Source organism: Tiliqua scincoides, chromosome 5 (genome assembly GCF_035046505.1).
Source record: "Tiliqua scincoides isolate rTilSci1 chromosome 5, rTilSci1.hap2, whole genome shotgun sequence".
NCBI classification, from domain to species: Eukaryota; Metazoa; Chordata; class Lepidosauria; order Squamata; family Scincidae; genus Tiliqua; species Tiliqua scincoides.
In genome coordinates, this window is record NC_089825.1 from 114,288,790 (window position 1) to 114,308,207 (window position 19,418).

At 44.6% G+C, this 19,418-nt stretch overlaps 1 protein-coding gene across 1 annotated transcript; it reads left to right on the plus strand.

Annotated features, from left to right (window-relative positions):
- Positions 1–273: 273 nt before the first annotated feature.
- On the plus strand, positions 274–7,663 carry LOC136653260 (vomeronasal type-2 receptor 26-like). The gene is made up of 4 exons (XM_066630168.1): positions 274–435; positions 1,624–1,709; positions 2,271–2,449; positions 6,765–7,663. Exons 1-4 carry the CDS (start codon positions 274–276, stop codon positions 7,661–7,663), a joined length of 1,326 nt encoding a protein of 441 aa, XP_066486265.1.
- The last annotated feature ends 11,755 nt before the right edge of the window (positions 7,664–19,418 follow it).

A 19,418-nucleotide genomic window follows, 5' to 3' on the forward strand; every position in this document is an offset into this window, starting at 1 on the left:
CAATGATAATTATGAATTTTCTGTTTTCTATCTTGTTGAAATTACATCCATTTCAATCCAGCAAACACAATGCCATGCTTACAAATAGCTCTTTCATATCTGACTCAATATCTGCCTGAAAAATAATTTAATTTTTTTTCCAGTGGAATACCAAAGTTCTACCAGCATGTTGTGTCCCTGGTATTTGCTGTGAAAGAGATCAATGCCAACCCCGAGATCTTACCCAATGTCAGCCTGGGGTTCCAAATTTACAACAGTTATGCAAGTGAAAGAATGACTTATCAGAACACCCTAAAACTTCTTTCCACCTGGAATAAGATCATTCCTAACTTCAGATGTGACAAGCGTAAGAATTTGATAGCTGTCGTTGGGGGGCACGACTCTGAAATCTCCCGTCACATGGCTACTGTCTTAGAGAACTTCAAGATACCACAGGTAGGATGACTGTGTGAGCCGTGAAGCTTTTCCATTTGAACTTTTATACTACTTTCATTGCTGTCTTAGGGCCCAATCCTATCCAACTTTCCAGCACCAGTGCAGCCACAATGCAGCCCCAAGGTAAGGGAACAAACATTCCCTTCTCTTGAGGAAGCCTCTGTTACTGCCTCCCCATCACAGGATGCAGTGCGTGCCCCATTGGCACAGCTGCACCGGTACTGGAAAATTGGTTAGGATTGGGCCCTTAATATCTTTTTTTTTTTTTCTTGAAAAGAGGATAAGCAAAAAAGAGTTATGTACAAGTAGCAGTGAAAAGAATGATATGCTAAGTGAGGAGAATATTTTTCTCACTGTATATGGAGGAGGAAGTATAGCAGGCCTTACTTCTGAATAAACATGTATAGGATTATGCAGGAAACATTATTTCAAATTCATATTTAAGAAACCTCAGGATTTTCTCTAGTGCCTCAAAGCAGCAGATATTGGAAAGGAATCATTGTAACTTACTGCTAAGGCTGCAATCTTATCCACAGTTATCTGGGAGCAAGTCTTATTGAATATAATGGGGCTTACTTCTGAGTAGGCATACATAGGATTGGGCCCTAAGTATGTTTCTGACAACCCAATCCTAACCTGCGCTGGATCAGGCAGGCCAGTTGGCCTGCCCTGTATCCAGTGTGGTGTTGGGGCTGGCTGTGATGCAATCTGGGGCAAGGGGAATCTATTTCCCTTACTCTGGGTAATGCAGAGGTGGCACAGATCCAAGCAGCCTGGCACAAGGTTGGGCCTCTAGGGAATGAGGTTAGGATCTAGCCTAAGTGCTGGAACCTGGCACCATCCCCCTCCCGGCCCCGGCCCACTTACAGGCCCACCATCCACCACCTGCCATCCCCTGCCCCAGAACACCCCAGTTTTGTCCTCCCCAACCTGCCACAGACCCCCATGCTGACCTGAATCAGCCAGCAAGAACTCACTGGGTTCGGGACTTGCTCCGGGGAGAAAAAGAGGTCCAACCTCCCTCCGAGCGCAGGGAGGTCAGTGTGCAGCCTTGCAACGGCCTCCCAACTGCTCATGGCAGACGTGCCTTCCAGCACATTTGCGACACTCCTCCACCAGTGCAAGGAACTTCTGTCAGCTGATAGACTGCTTGGGATTGTGCTGTAATTGTGGTTTTGTTTTCCTTAGATTGCTTATTGTGTAACAGCTCCAGTACTCAATGTTAAAACCCAGTTCCCTTCCTTCTACCGGATGGTCCCCAGTGAAGAACATCAGTACAGAGGGATAGTGCATTTACTTCTGCATTTCCAATGGACATGGGTTGGGCTCATAACAGCAGATGATGAGAATGGAGAAAAGTTTGTGCAGACCCTGATGTCCATGCTTGCCCAGAATGGCATCTGTGCAGCCTTCAGTGAAAGGATACCAGTTATCTCTCGAGCGATAGATGCATTTGGTTCATTTGGGTCCTTCAAGGTCAAGGCTACTTCAATAATGAGTTCCAATGTCAGAGTGCATATTGTGAATGCAAGTCATCAGACTATAATATTTTTGACATGTTTGATATATATGTATTCTCTATTAGAGGATATTACACAGTTTTCAGTTGGTATCGTGTGGATAATGACAACCCACTGGAATTTTGCTGCGCACACACTGTACAGGACTTATGATATACAGATCTTTGATGGTGCCTTGTCTTTTGCTATTCACTCAAACAAGGTTCTGGGTTTTGCACAGTTCCTCCAGGTTTTACATCCTGACTCTCCTGATGGAGACGGCTTCCTCAGGATCTTCTGGAAACAGGCTTTCAATTGCTTATTTCCTTATTCCAGTGAAGACAAAGAGGGCATGAATATCTGCACTGGGCAAGAGAAGCTGGAAAGTATCCCGCCAACTCTTTTTGAAATGTGCATGTTGGGTCAGAGCTACAGCATCTACAATGCTATCTATGCCATAGCACATGCTTTGCATAAGACGTACACGTCGAAGACAAAACTCACTGCAAAGATTGGTAGAGGAAGACATGGTCAATTGAACGTACAAGCATGGCAGGTAAAATTTCACACCTGGAACAGTGATCTTCTCATGTTTACTGTTTCTTGGACATGATGACTGAATTGCACTAGCGCAGCGGTTCTCAAACAGGTGGGTCGTAACCCACCATGTAATGCTTCTCGTCCCTTTAAGGGGCGGGAGAAGGGGAGAGGCAACAATGTGATTCCCAGTAAAGGGGGCAAGTGGGAGCGCTTTCAACTTACATGTGGGGATGCTGGAGGCTGCAGGAGGTGTGGGGAGCCCTGTGCAGCCCTCCTCAGGGCTCCCAGAGGAATAGAAAAATGGGCGCGAGGCACCTCCTGAAAACCGGAAGTGTCTAGTAGACTAGAATTGCACTAGATGTGCACATAGTAATCCTTCTCTTCATAAACTTCCTTGCAGAGATACCTTCATTCCTCAGTAATAATATGTATTATCCTGAGGTAATCCATATCAGAATCTTCTACATTCAGTGTTATTATCCCCATTTCGCAGCTGGGGGGTGAGTACGGGTTTCCTAGTATCATTTAGGTCCCAATCCAATCCGGTTTTCCAGCACTGATGTAGCCATGCCTATTGGTCATGCCCTGCATCCTGTGTTGGTGGGGGCAGCCAAGGAGGCCTCCTCAAGATGAGGGAACTTTTGTTCTCTTGACATGGGACTGCACTGCAGCTGCATTGGTGCTGGAAAGTTAGATACGGTTGGATCCTGATGGAATTCACGGCAGGGGGAAGTCTTTAACTGGGCTCGCCCTGCTTCATAGCTCAGACTTTAATGCTTTCTAAAATGTGCCCTTGCTTCTTGCAATCTAGCTTCACCCTTTCCTGAGGAGCATCTCATTTAACAACAGCGCTGGGGACACTGTCCTCTTTAATGAGAATGGTGAATTGGTTGCTGGGTTTGATGTCATCAACTGGGTGACTTTCCCAAACCAAAGCTTAGTAAAAGTGAAAATAGGATGGATGGATCCTCAGGCTCTTCCAGGCAAAGAGTTGTTCATCAATGAGGAGGCCATCACATGGCACAGCATGTTCAATCAGGTGGGATTCAACTGGAAGTGTGAGATACAAACTTCAGTAGAAAAGTGCTTGAATAGTGACACTTGACCATCCCTGCCACTCTGCATGCAGAATTTGTTTTAGGGATACTGCCAAAGCTTAGTGGTTGGTTGGTTGGTTGGTTGGTTGGTTGGTTGGTTGGTTGGTTGGTTGGTTGGTTTCTTTGTTTGTTTTGGGGGGGTCTGGTAATGTGATCCTTAAAACAGGGTGGAAAGGGGACAAACGGGGTGGAGACTGGAGTGAGGAGGGGTGAGTCAAGGCTGGGAAGGGAGCAGTATTGGTGTCAGAGCTGTATCCTACCCCTCTTGCCAGCCTTTATATACCTTCCCAGGTCCATTCAGTTTTGCACCAGCAAAATTGCTAGTGTAGATCAGAGTAGACCCATCATGGCAGTGGAGGCTCACCCTGAGGCAAGGGAACAAATGTTCCTTTATCTCAAGGAGACCTCCGTGATTACCTCCCCCTTCGGGATGCAATATGTACTCCAGGGGCATGACTGCATTGTTCCAGGGGGTATTCAGTTGGGATTGGGCTGTGAACATTTAAGGGTGTTCACTTTAAAGGAACATAGACTTTCAGAGTGATTTACCAGCCAACATTTTGCATTAAATGCCATTACATTTCAGGAAGCAAAGGAAAATCTGTCCTCAGTACAGTGATATCAGAATGGATCCACCATTGCTCACTTTGATATGCAGGAATCACAATGCGCAACAGAGGCATCACTGGGTTAGTGTCACCTGGTGCGAGAGCTCATTGCGTCACTCCCTTTATGGACCTCCTCCCATACCAGACCATAGAGAATAAATTACAGTATCTTACACACTGCCTAAATGCAGCGGCATCATCAGGGTGGCTTTCACCCCCATTAACTTTACTTATTCCAATAGATAATAGTACAGGTCCGTCAACAAATCATTAACCAACAAAAAGCCACAGGCCAAGTTGATGACACACACAAAACTGAAAAAGAGTTCTAGTATTAGCTCAGAGACATGGAAATGAGAGCTCACTCCTGCTAACACCTTATTGGTTCCCTGCTGTGTCATAACAACACCTCATTGGATCTTGGAACAATCAGTCTCACTGGTCAGTTTTGAGTCAAGAAAATCCACTTTTTGTTACATGAAGCAATTGTGTTTCCTTTTTCTGGTTAATTAGCCGTACCTTTTGACAGAATGCAGATAATTCAGTATGGTTTGTTTCATTACATTCTGCATGAAATTACCTTTCCAATGGCACATAATATGATGCTATAATTCATAAATACAAATTTTCCAAAAGGTTTCCAGATTTTTGAGAACTAGTGTTGTTACCCTCTGATGGAGTCCCTTAGCGCAGTTCACACACTTTGCACTTCCTAGTGAGGCCACCGATGAGTAGAGCGTTTCACTGAAGCTAAAGTGTGTTCTGAGTATTTATTTTGAATTTTTTTAATTACTATTTCAAATTTCTACATGAATCCCTGTTCACACTTTCAGAAGCTAGGTTCTGCTGTCCTGTACTGAATATCCACTGGACCCTCCATACAGTCATAACTACCGGTGTTTGAAAATGGTGTTAATTATTTTACTCAGAAGTAAGCCCATTGTGTTAAGTAAGACTTAGGCCCAAATCCTAACCGACTTTCCAGCACTGCCATAGCTGTGCCAATGGGGCATGTGCTGCATCCTGCAGTTTGTTCCCTTTACCTCGGAGCTGCATTGCCCTTATGTCGGTGCTGGAAAAAGGGTTAGGACCGCGCCCTTAGACTGTAAACCTATCTTACCAGAAACAAACACCTCTAGCTATAACCATCACCCTACCGTCTTGTATATCAGAAGAAATGTGGTGTGAACATTGTTATTAAGCCATCACAGAATTGTTGGTAGGTTATAATCAAACCATCTACAATTGAACCGTCTGTTTTCTTCTTGCTGTGAATAGGTCTTGCCTCTTGCTGTGTGCAATGACTACTGCCATCCAGGTTACATCAGGAAAGCCAAGGAGGGGCAACCATTCTGTTGCTATGATTGTGTTCCATGTGCACATGGGAAGATTTCAGATCAGAAGGGTAGGAGACACAAGTCCTTTTGAGGCATTCTTAAAGGAGGTACCATGATTAATGCTGACAGGCCAACAAGATATCCTCTTAGCAGCTAGAACTCAAAACAATGTGTCCATGACAACTGAATCTGCTGCAGATTCTCATGGCCATGGACAAGTTTTCTTTAATGTTGGCCAGAGAGAGAGAGAGAGAGAGAGAGAGAGAGAGAGAGAGAGAGAGAGAGAGAGAGAGAGAGAGAGAGAGAGAGAGAGAGATATTACTTCACTTGACCCCAATATTCCAATTGCTCCAGGCAAAAGTTGGTCAAGTTGAATTGTTTGCCAAGGGATCTCCTTGGACCTACACCAGCTATTTTGCTGGTGTACATTTGTGGAGAGGAAGGGGGAGGGTCCAGACCAGGAAAACATGATATGATCCAGAGTGTGTGATAGTTGCTGAGATCCACTCCAACCCACATTAAACCTGCCCACTGGTATAGTACCATCTCAATCCTCTAAAGAATCAACCCCTCTTCCACCTTACCTGTTCCAGCATCATGTCCTGCAGCCACTGCCACATGTGTGGGGCCTCCAGAAATCTGTACTGGTAACCCCAAAGTGCATGAGAGTGGCACAGGTTTTATGATGCCCCTATAGCATTTATGACGGTGGATCACAAAATCCACTGTCATAAATAGACCATGGCTCATAAGTCATGTAAAACAGTTCCGGCGCCCCCGAGATCATTTTTCAGCTACCTGAAAATTTTATTCCTACTATATAATGACTTAGGGCCCAATCCTATCCACCATTCCAGCACTGACGCAGCCATGTCAATAGGATACACACAGCATCCTGTGATGGGGGAGAGGCAGTCATGATAAAGGAATGTCTTTTCCCTTATCTGCAGGCTGCATTGCAGCTATATCAGTGCTGGAAAGTTGAATAGGGTTGGGACCTTAGATTTGATTTAGTAAATTAGAGTGCCACATCTATGAGAACTACTTTCCGGAGAGAACACCAAGAGCTAAAATAGATACTGTGATTCCTTTGGGTACAAGATGAGAGATGAAGGAAAACTAAGGCTGCAATCCTAACCACACTTTCCTGAGAGTAAGCCATATTGAACAAAATATAACTTACTTCTGAGTAGACCTGGTTAGGACTGTGCCCTAAGACACTAACATACCATGTGCTTTCTTTTTCAGATATGGATGACTGTTTCAAATGTGCAGATGATCAATTTCCAAACAAGCACAAAGACCAATGCCTTCCCAAGCAGCTCACCTTGCTCTCCTTCTCAGAGAACCTGGGAATGATTATGACTTCCTTAGCTCTCTCTTTCTCTTTGCTCACAGCTTTGGTGCTGGCTCTTTTCATTAAGAGTCAGAATACTCCCATTGTCAAAGCCAACAATCGGGACCTCACATATTCTCTCCTCATTTCCCTATTGCTTTGTTTCCTCTGCTCCTTGCTATTTATTGGCCAGCCTCAGACAGCTGTGTGTTATTTCAGACAAACTTCTTTTGGTGTCATCTTTGCGGTGGCTGTTTCTTGTGTCTTGGCCAAGACCATCACTGTGGTTCTGGCTTTCATGGCCACCAAACCAGGATCCAGGATGAGAAAATGGGTGGGGAGACGACTGACCAGCTCCATTGTCCTTACCTGCTCCATGATTCAAGCCGGTCTGTGTGCTGTGTGGCTAGCTACAGCTCCCCCATTCCCAGATTTGGACATGCATTCTCTGGATGAAGCAATCATAGTGGAATGCAATGAAGGGTCGCTCAACATGTTCTATTGTGTTCTGGGTTATCTGGGATTTCTTGCTGCTGTCAGCTTCACTGTGGCTTTCCTCGCCAGGAAACTACCTGACAGTTTCAATGAAGCCAAGTTCATCACTTTCAGCATGTTGGTCTTTTGCAGTGTTTGGTTGTCTTTTGCTCCCTCTTACCTAAGTACAAAGGGAAAATATGTAGTGGCTGTGGAGATCTTCTCCATTTTGTCCTCTAGTGCTGGACTGCTAGTTTTTATCTTTTTCCCCAAGTGCTACATACTTATATTGAGGCCAGAGCTGAACAGCAAGGACCAACTAATTAAGAGAAAGTGATCCCGGCTTAAAGGTCCATTTCTGAGGAAAAGTGCCAATGAAAATATTGGAATTTTGTTCTGAATAAACATATTCATTGTATACTATGTATAGTACACAGCGTATACTATCTATGGCACTGTGTATACATTTGAAATACCAACTCTGTCTAAATGGTGATGTTGGCCATACTATTGAAATGCGATCACAGACACTTCTATCCCCTACACACACACACACACACACACATACACACACACACACACACACACATACTGAGAAGTCTTATAACCAATCTAGTTATATTGCACTGGCAGTATTTATAGTACTGGCAGGCTAGTATCCTTCTTCAGGGTTATATTCCTATCTTAAATTTGTGCATCATATTTATTATTTTAGAAAAGCCACATATCTATGGAGCGTGAGGAACATTTTGCTCAATGCCTGTTTTCCCTTTTCAACGTAAGCAAATCTTATCTCAATTTGGGAAACAAATCAGGCAAATTGCTCCCAAGAAGCAGAGAGAAAACCCCAATCCTTCCTCTTTATATTCCCAAGCATGTACATTGGCAATCCTGTCTAGAATGGTATGAATATTTGTCTGTGATAGTTGCAGTCAGGGCACAAGCCTAACCAGGTCTACTCAGCAGTAAGAACCATTTTGTTCAATGGTGCTTACTCTCAGGAAAGTGTGGTTAGGATTGCAACCTCAATTGCTAATACTAAGTGTTCCATTGGCATAAATATGAGCTGTTATTCTGAAGGCTGAACCTCCACTTCAAGAACTAGGAATATAAATTAGTCTTCTCGTGGAAGAATTGCAGCAGTAACCATCAACCAAAATTAAATATTTGATCCTTTTCAACAGAAATCCTTAATCACATTAATAAAACCTAGGGTCAGGGCTGTCCCAGAACCACCTAATGCCTGAGAAGGCAGGCCAAATGCTCACCCATCCCCTTACTTGATTAGGTGCCAGCTCACTCCCCAAAACTATAGCCCAGCACACCTCTTCCCTCCATATTTCCTCCTCCTCTCTGTGCCACACTTTCTTTTCCAATAGAGGGAGTAATGAGAGAAGAAAGATTAGTGGAGCGAATTGGTGGAGAGAGACTGGCACCCCCTCTATCGGCCACCTGACAGCCCTGATCTGTTCTGATCTGCCCGGAGCTTGGGGCAGCTGCGGCGCCAAAATGGGTGCAGCAGCACCCAGCACACAACAGGGCAGCCTGTGGCAGCTTCTTGGGGAAAGAGGACTTTGGTTCTCTTCCCCCGAGTAAGGGAAGCAGCCCCACAATGGGGCTACTCAATTCTGCGGCAGCTCTTGAGCCAGCACAGAATCAGAGAGTCCCATGTTGGACCGTGTGGTTCCATACAGGGCTCAGGATCCAGTGGAGTCGAGCTCCATCAGTCCCACCTCACTCACTCCCCCACCACACCAACTCCCCGCCCTCTGTCCGCGTTCCCCCGCCTCCCCCCACTGCCTCACTCAGCTCTCCGCCACCAGGTGGTCCGGCACTGGGCCCTTGTAAGGGGCTGGTCCAGGCTAGCTCCGGCACTGGGCCCATAGCAAGGACTCGCAAACATGCCTTATGGAGCATTTGAGACAGTGCATACCGATGATCAGTTGGCATGCATGGGTCTGGATCGGGCCCTGAAGCATCTTCTTCAGTTGGCCTCATGGATGGGCTGGCATGGTCTAGGATTGAATTGGGATTCATTTGAAAGAAAAGAAAGGAGGGGATATTGTGAATGGCATATGTTGGTCAATGGACTGAATAAAGTGTTCCAAATCTGTATTCCATAGATCTTCAGTATGCAGAAAAAAGAAGGACTGAAAAGGAATGCAGCCCTGCAGCACTGTGGAGATTGCTGACCCAAGACAGAGGCAATGTGCACATTCAGAATGCCAGTCTGCCCTCCAAGTCCATGCTATACTAGAGTTGGGCACTCAAGTTCTGCGCCTGGGTGCCTGCTTCAGAAGAGATCCTTAGGAAGGCCACACTGGGGCAGATTACCAAAGGAATATAATGAACTCTATGCTGTCTTGTAATCAAATTATTGGGGTCAATACTGGGATTTTAACCCTATGGGCACATACCAGCAGAATGTGCATTCCCCCAGCAAAACAAGCTTCATGACTGCCACAAACAGGACTGTGGCAGTTTTAAGCTGCTATGGGAAGCACCCAAGGCTTAGGCCTTGTTGCTTGAGGGAGTGCAGAAGCACTGAAGGGGTTTGAGAATTAGAACTGGAATAGCAAGGAGTCAGAGCAATGAATGAGACGCAGGCAAGGATTCAAATGTAGAGATGCTGGGAAGAAGAGCCAGAAGCGGGACAGAGTGAGATCGAGAGAGAGTCTGCCTCCGGCCAGCCTTCTCCAAGCTTTTATTGAGTCTCAAAACACTTGGAACAAACTGATAAGCTACTAGTTACAGCTAGCTTGGGCCTAGCTAACCTCAAGACACATTCCTAAACAATGACGGCTTAACATCCTGTTGTTTACAGGCACTGGGCTTAGTGACTTAGCATATCTCAAGGCTAACAAAGTGTGCTTTGCATACATAGCAGATGTGTCTGCTATGTTGCCAAATATACTAAAGCATTTCATAGGCCAGCACTTGTGCGTAATTACTACACATGACTATGCCAGAGCATGCGGCCTGGCCAATGTCACAAACAGCTTATTCCATTGAAGCCAACAACATAGGTCTAGCAGCCACAGAAATGCTCCTTTGACACAGCTGTATCAGCAGGGGTTTAATTAGGATTGGGCTGTTACTCCTTTACTCTACAGCAGTGGTATCATTAGGGTTTGCGTCACCCTGTGCAGGAGACCAGCACATCACCCCTATGATGGACTTGCTCCCATGCAGTGCATGGGGCAATGCTCTGGGCAGTAGGCATGGGGACGCACCACCACCCTGCCCCGGGCTGTCTCTTTGGTTATAACATTTGATAGAAAAGAGATATTTCAACACAGTTTGTTCCACTGCATTCTGTATGGAAATACGCATTGAATGATATATAACATGACTGTATTATTCAAAAATACCAAAAATTTCAAAAATTTTGGCCAGTAGTGGTGACACTTCCCCGTATGTGTCGCCCAGTGTGGCCTGCACTCCCTGCATCTTGCTAGCAATGCCACTGCTCTACTAAAGAGATACTGCAATATCAGCGCCATTTCTATCCCAAAGTTTGAGTTTACGCTCTTCCTCCATCACATTGCCCTTTTTGACCCCTCAAATTTCTTCCTCTGGGTCCTCTAGGGCTTACATGTCCCAAATGTATTCCCACTAAGCTTTGCAGAGAATTGACAAATATACTGTCTTTTCTGCTTCAAGTGGAGTCTTGAACATGACATGATTTTGAAACCTGTAATTACAGCAAGCTGCCCAAGCTCCTGTTTTCCCCTGACAAATTCTACATGTATTTTGCATAATTATCAAAACTTATCCACAAACCATGGTGGATCTACTCCAGCCAGGGAGCACACAAGAACAGAAGACCTTGCATCTGGCATTCTGAGGTAACCCACTTCTAAAATCAGGAGGTTGCACATACCCATCATGGCTTATAACCTGTGATGAACTTTTCCTCCAGAAATTTGTCCTATCCCCTTTTAAAGGCATCCAGGTCAGGCGCCATCACCACATTCCCGTGACTAGGAGTTCCACAGACTGATTACACGCTGGGTAAAGAAATGGCGGTGCAAACTGTCTGATACTGGATGAGAGATTTTGCGTCAAGGTTTCTCCTGAGATGGCAGGGTTGCTACTGGTGCTTCTTCATGTCCTAAGGCCACCTCAAATGGAGGACAAGGTCCTCAATGCTATGTGTTCCATGACTGATCCGTATGATATCCCTTATGAGTATTATCAGGAAGGGGATCTGATCATTGGAGCAATTACCAATATGTTTCCTTGCATATTTGATGACATATCTTTCACTGAAAATCCAGTAGGAAAAACATTAATTGAACTTCTGTAAGAAATTTTCTTTTCCTGTTTTCAGTATGCGCTGGGCTAGGATAGAAGCACACAAAGATGATTCAGCGAATGTGCTGTAGAAACATCACACCTTCCCTTTTCCAAGTTGTTTTTGCAATTCCCAAATAAATATTCAAAGTTGGTGTCCTTTCATCGTGCACTTTGTGTTACACTTGTCAAGATGAAGGAAATAAAAGGAGTGGATAACAGCTGTTCCATCACAACTGCAACACACAACACAAGGAAGTGGGGGGTGGGAACCTTTGACTGCCTTTGTTAACCGTCCTGTTGCCACATTTTCCAACTTTGGACCTAGTAATTGGATTATTACTTTATGCAAATTTACATTTTTACACCAACAAAGAAGAGGTTTTTTAGCTCCATGTATGTGTGTTTGTGTGTGTGTGGGGGGGGGGGATTGTACACAATCCAGAAACAGTAATTGATTTCAGTGGTAGTGGAGTGAGGGAGAAATCCAGTTACTTCCTTATCTCATTGAAGCTAATTACGTAGGTCTGGTTTACATGGAAATATTCCTATGAATTTGCAAAAATGGTGAAGAACAGAATGATACATGTTTTAAGATTTAGATTTTAAAAAATGGTGGGTGGGGGGAGTAGACAAGTTGTAAAGCACTCCCATGTGATAAGAGCTTGGAAAGCATAAATAACCGATGTGATTGTTGACTCATTGACTAGTAGCTTCCGCAAAAATGTGTATTCCACCGGTGTACACAATTGCAAAAGTACTGCAATGTGCTTTGCCAAAATGTTCGCGCCAGGTGTGCAAGAAGGCCAGAGCCTTCCTGTGCAGGTGGACGACTGGAGGGACGTCTGCTGCAGCAGGTCAACCCAGCACAGAGGCAGGTGGGGGGGGGAGCCGGGAAGGGTCAAATGGAGTGGGGAAAGGGCTACAACAGTGACGGGGGCGGGCACATTGGGGAGGGTTAGGCAAAGGGGGCAGGATCTGCAGCAGCAGAATCCACCATATCCGACCCCCTTCCTGGGCCTGATCTCCCAAATGGATCAACCCAGACTCGCACCAGCGATATGACAGGTCCAAGTTGACCTGTTGTGGCTGCTGGGCTTACCCTGGACAAGGAGATGTCACAGTTTTTTGGCAAGGATCCTTCTGTTACACCACTTAAAATGTCGTTTTGCCATAAGTTTTGCAGCGTAGCTTGCCCTGGTGCCATTGCATCACCACATGGGAATTTAGTTAGGATGGAGCTGCTCACCTCTTCCTTTATTTCTGTAAGTGTGAAGGGATATAAATAGGTTTACCAAATACAAAAAGGAGACAAGATGCCTGTATCTTCAACCATTGTATTAATCATGGTATAGAAGAAGGAATTTTGGCAAGAGCAGGTCAACATGGAAGTGTTTATAAAGCTGCACCTGCCCAAATTTCCTCTTCTATACACTGGCAAAAGATACAGACACTCTGTCCCCCCTTGTACCTCATAACCCTAAATATCAACCTCAGCCCTTTGCCCACAATGTCATACTCTCCAACATATCCTTCATGTATCTATCTTACGCATATTATAACTCTTCCTTTAGTGCAAAGCCAAAGGTCTACCAGCATTTTCTGTCCACTCGTATCATGTATAGTTGAATATAAGGGCTGGGCAGCCCAATCCTGAGCTGCCCCTTGCGCAGGACTGCTGTGGCACAAAAAATGGCTGCTGCAGTATCCTGTGTGCACAGGGCAGCCGCCACTGGCTCCTTGGGAGAAGGTAGATTCCCTGAGTAAGGGAAGTAGCTACTCAATTCTGTGGTGGCTTTGGAGGTGGCACAGAATCAAGAAGCCTCATGTTGGACCACAAGGCCTGACACCGGGCTCTGGATCTGGCAGAGCTGAGCTCTGCCAGTCTTGTCCCCCTCCCACCCCACTCCCTTCCCTCGGAAGGCCTCTGTGCATCCTCCGCCTGCCCTGGAGTGCCTCCCCCTAACTCCCCCACACCCCTACTCACCTCACTGGGTGGTCCCGGTGAGCACTAGGCAGCAGAATGTGGGCCCAGCGCTGGGCTCATGCTGGGTTAACTCCAGTGCTGGGCCTATAGTACCGCTCACAACAGTGTGCATGGTGGTCAGCTGCTGCGCGAAGCACAGGATCAGGTCCTTAAATGCTTAAGATGTGAGCATTTTGGTACCGTTTTCCATAGTGATTGCCAAAGAAGGTCATTGAGGTTGAGATCAAGTGATTCTGACTGAAGAAAACACATATGATTGGAAAAGGAATTCTCTGCAGAATAATTTAAAGAATCAGTTTTCATGTGCAAACAAAATGAGGAAAAAAAGACATATTTGACTGTTCACTGTTTAATTTTAAAGCCAGCACAAATGAACTCTTACAGTGGCAAGAAGCTGAAGAAATTGTTCCTTCCACACATGCAAAAAAACCCCACATATTTGGCAGTAAGAAAACACATACGAAGTATATTTCAGGTAGAAACACTTTTTTTTCCCACTTCCAAAATTTCACCAGAATGACAACAGTGGGTTTGGGGCATAAATGATTGAAATTTAGCACTAATTTTGCATCCTGTTTTATTTATTTTTTGTTCCTTTTTGCTAAGATTTCTTATTGTATATTAGCACCAGTGATGGATGTTAAAACACAGTTTCCTTCCTTCTACTGGATGGTCCCCAATGAAAAACATCAGTATCGAGGGATTGTACATTTACTTCTGCATTTCTATTGGACTTGGGTTGGACTCGTAACAGCAGATGACGAGAATGGTGAAAAGTTCTTGCAGATGCTGATGTCCATGCTTGCCCAGAATGGCATCTGTCCAGCTCGCATTCTTAAAACACTAGCCACGCTTCAAGTGATGGACTTGACTACTACATTTGAATCCATCCAGTCCCAGGCCGCTTCACTAATGAGCAACAATATCAATGTATACTTTGTAAACATGTATATATGTTTGATGTCAAACATGTATACATATCAAACACGTCTGGTCAGAAGGGTAGGAGGGCAGGACGTCTGGTCTAGAGGGTAGAGCCTCCATTTGCCTGAAGATAACATCCACAAGGTCACCAGTTCGAGGCCACCATGCGACCTTGAAGCAGCTAATAAGCTGAAGCCGAGCTATTCCATCTGCTCTGAGCGTGGGAGGATGGAGGCCAGAATGTGAAACCAGATCAGAATGAAACACCTGAATGTTGTGGTTCTTGAAAGAAAGAACCTTCTTTCAATTGTAAAAATTCCTATGGGGATTTAAATAAGCCTGCCTATGTAAACCGCCTTGAATAAAGTCTTGAATAAAGACCAAGAAAGGCGGTATATAAATACCTGTATTATTATTATTATTATTATTATTATTATTATTATTATTATTATTATTATTATTATTATTATTATACATGTTTGATATGGCTGATATATGTGCTTTCCTTACTTGAAGGCACTAAGAATGTTGCTGTTGGTAAAGTGTGGATTTTGACAGCCCAATGGGATTTCTCAGTGATGACGCTACAGAGGGCACTCGAAATACAACCCTTTGATGGCGCCTTGTCTTTTGCAATTCACTCCAATGAAATTCTTGGGTTTATGCAATTCCTCCAAAGCCTGCATCCTAACTCTCCAAAAGGAGATGGTTTTCTCCAGGTGTTCTGGGAAAAGGCATTTGAATGCTTATTTTCTGATTCTGATGAAGGCAAGGAAGAAACTGTTCCTTGCTCTGGTCAAGAGCAGCTGGAGAGCCTCCCTGGGACTCTTTTTGAAATGAGTATAATGAGTCAAAGCTACAGCATCTACAATGCAGTCTATGCCATAGCACACACTTAACACAAGACGTTCACTTCCAGTTCAAAACGCAACACAATCAGTGATCAGCATAGACGGGATCATCTGAATTTACAATCTTGGCAGGTAATATTTCAAATCAAGAAGACCTGTATTGTCCTGGGTAGTCTTTTATATTTAAGCATGTGATGAAAGAAGTATACTAACCGATTCCAAATGGTGCCTTCCTTTATCTCAAACTGTCGGTCGTGACCCACTAGGTGGGCCGTGAACCAATTCAGGTGGGACCCCACTCATTTCATTGTGTATTTTATTTTTAATATATTAGACTGGATGGTATGTGACTGCATTTGGGGAAATGTTACAGATCTGTACTTTTAACAGACTACTACTACTACTACTACTACTACTACTACTACTACTACTACTACTTATTATTATTATTATTATCATCATCATCATCATCATCATCATCACCACCACCACATTCTAAAAAGATGCAAAAAAACACCAGCGGACAGCCACTAGAAAAAACACTGCTGGGGTGAAGCTGGCCAGTTACTCTCCCCTGCTAAAAAGAGGAGCACCCACTTGAAAAAGTGCCTCTTTCCCAGTTAGCAGGGGTCAGTATATGCCTTATCATTTTTTTAAACAGATCATCAACTGTTTGGGAGAGTTAGGAGGGTCTTTCTTTATTTTAAATACATTTTAAGCCTATATTCATTGTAAACTTCTAATTTACTGGCAGCCCAATCCATCTCCACAGAGGGCTCCCGCCAGATCCTGTGCCTCCCATGCTACCAGTGCCCGGTTAGTGCCAGGCGGTTGCCCAGGTTTTCGACTCGGCGGTCTCCTGGACTCCCAGGCAGCAGAACGGGAGGCAGGGGTGTGGACGGGGGCATGGGAGAGGCGTTCCGGGTAGGGGGGAGGCCGGCAGGGGTGGAGAGAGGGCATGCTAGGGGGCGTGCCGGGGGGCAGGTGGGAGTATGATCCATAATATGCCATTATCATCTCTCTTCATCTGTTTGTTTTCCTATTTCACTCTCCTGTAGCTTCACCCTTTCCTAAGGAGCATCTCATTTAACAACAGTGCTGGGGAAACCATCTTCTTTAAGGAGAATGGTGAACTAGCAGCTGGATTTGAGATCATCAACTGGGTGACTTTTCCAAACCAAACTTTCTTGGCAACATGGGGGCAACATGGAGACATTATTTTGGACATTGTTTTCTGCTCTTTGAAACTTACTGTGAAACTCTTTTTACTTTGTTTAGAAATTTGATTGATGGTTCCTATCTCACCTGTCTTAAACTAAGACGCTATGCCTTAGTTTTGTGCTAACCTAGTCTAGTTTTAGTTTTGTTCTAACCTATGTTCTAACCTAGTCCCAGCTCTTTAGCTGGCACAAGTCTGAGGAGAGAAAGGGAACAGGGAGTCTGCAATGGATCAGATTTGGCCCATGCCATCATTGTTGGATCCACCCCATTATTAGCACCAGTGATGGATGTTAAAGTCTTGCCACTGTGCTTCTGTACGACCTCCTTTCACTTCTCCAGCACTAGTAGCCTGGTCTCCAAGGCCTATGACCTGGTCCTATGGTCCTTGTCCAAGAACATAAGAACAGCCCCACTGGATCAGGCCATAGGCCCATCTAGTCCAGCTTCCTGTGTCTCACAGCGGTCTTATAAGGGCATAAAAACATCACTTTTGGTTTCCCCCAAGAAACTTGAAATAACCTTTTTTTTTGCCCGAAACGGGCATTCTGAGGATTGGAGGGGCCTCACTGGTGCCACAGCATTAGGGCACCATTAGGTTAGGGTTGGGCTCCTCATGTGTCACTGTGAGGGTTAAAAACCCCTTAAACACACATCTCTATATATGGTCATACCCTATCCAACATACCTTGGGTACCTCGGTAACATCTTCCAAAGAAATCTTGAACATAATTTTCAATGGGACACAAAGAACTGCTTCACACCTAACTTTTGGCCAGAAGGAAGAAAATCAATTGTTAGTTATAGTGTTATGCATACATGAATAAATTAACAAAGAAAGGTAAAAAAAAAGAACTAGGGGAAATGTGTAGGTGAATTTGCTTTCAAGTGTCTCTTTCTAGGTGAACATCATTATTTAAACAGACCAGAACAGTAGGCATTTGGAATATAGGCATGCCTCACTAATATGGGTGAGGTGAGGTTCCAAACCACCACCATAAAGAGAATATGACCTTAATCTGTATGCAACAGTAGATACATTAGTGCAACACTGGTAAATGGTGGGAAAAAAACAAAAAAAACGGCCCCACCAATTTTTCTGAAAAAAGTATTTTTCTGTTGAAAGTGGAGAGGTGAAAGGATTGTTCTGCACAATTTACAGAGTGTTCGGGTCACCCCATTTTATGCCTCCAGAGGTCAAAGATCACTATTTTATGGAAACTGAGGCACTGGAATTGTTTGCAGGGTATCCTTCCCCCCACAGTGATAAAACATGAAACGTTGGCTTAATGGCTATGGTGAGGAACTAGACTTTGGATTCCACTTGGTTTGCAGCCCCTCAGTTACAGGTAAATACTTACTTACAGGTGTTGACATGGTGTTGACATTCCCATGGAATGGGAATAGAATCCGGTGTTGACATGGTGACATGGTGTTGATAGGTCATTTGCTGCTTTTGTTCTGAGGTTGCAAAACAGATGAGGTACCTGTTCCAGCAGGCAGCTCAGTGTGAAATATGAGGATTTATCCTCCTCAAGCCATGAAGAAGATATTCAGAGTTCAAAGAGGCACCCCCTCCCCAAGAACTGAAGGAATATAAGAACCTAAGAACATAAGACGAGCCCCGCTGGATCAGGCCAAAGGCCCATCTAGTCCAGCTTCCTGTATCTCAAAGTAGCCCACCAAATGCCCCAGGGAGCACACAAGACAATAGGCACAACCTGCGTCCTGGTGCCCTCCCCTGCATCTGGCAATCAGAGGCAGCCTGCCTTTAAAACCAAGAGCCTGCACATACCTACTATAACTTGCAACCCGTAATGAAATTCTCCTCCAGAAATTTGTCCAATCCCCTCTTAATGGCATCCAGGCAAGATACCATAACTACTTCTTGTGGCAAAGAGTTCCATAAACTAATTACATGCTTACTAATTACTAATTACAAGGAATAATCTTGTAATAACCTTCTAATGCTGGCTAACCAAATGGTGAACCAACGTTCACAAGGTATTCAGAGGTCAAAGAGGCACCCCCTCCTTGAGGCTGGAGTTATTGAAAGAACAGGTAGCCAAATAAGCACACGGTGAGCCAAGTGGGTCATGACCCACAGTTTGAGAAGCACTGGCAGTAATGCACGGCCATTTCATTCTCAAATAGGTGAACTCTCTTTCTCCATCATCTTAGAATACATTATCCCCCCCCCCATTGCACCTCTCTCTCAGTCATCTGGAGCATATGTATTTTCCCAGCAAATTCTGGTGAGACCGAACAAACATGTTTTCATCTCCATTCTGTGTCAAGTGCTGCCTTGAGCATCACAGTACTCCAGGGACATGATTTAGTACCATGTAATTAACTCCAGTTCCTCAAATTCATCCTTCACATTGCCAAAGCCCACTTGGAATGTCTGAGGCAACAGACAGGTTGAATAGCAGAGCCTGACAAATGATATTAGGGATCCCTGCAACATTCAGATATGAATTGAGGGACTCCAGGCAGGTGGAACTGCAACAGTCTGAACGAAGTACTTCTCCCTTCAGCCAGATAATGCACATAGATCAAAGGAATGGTCGATGTTGGAGGAGACAAATTGTATAATTTCAATCCAGATTAGCTTCCAGATAGCAGGGATGCTTCTGTTGCTGGTACTCTTTAGCTGGCTGCCTCTTCCTGAAGGCAAGACGACTATGTGTGCCAGGATCAATCCCTTCCAGATGCCCTATGAGTATTATAAAGCAGGAGACCTTACCATTGGCGCAATTGTGACTCTGTTTGGCTGCATATTTGATGAGCTCTCTTTTACCCAAAACCCAAACACG

Coding starts and splice junctions, on each gene's coding strand:
- LOC136653260 (XM_066630168.1), top strand. CDS start 274: ATGACTTATCAGAACACCCTAAAACTTCTTTCCACCTGGAATAAGATC. Junction 436..1,623: donor AGAACTTCAAGATACCACAG/GTAGGATGACTG, acceptor TGTTTTCCTTAG/ATTGCTTATTGTGTAACAGC. Junction 1,710..2,270: donor GTCCCCAGTGAAGAACATCA/GTACAGAGGGAT, acceptor TCCTTATTCCAG/TGAAGACAAAGAGGGCATGA.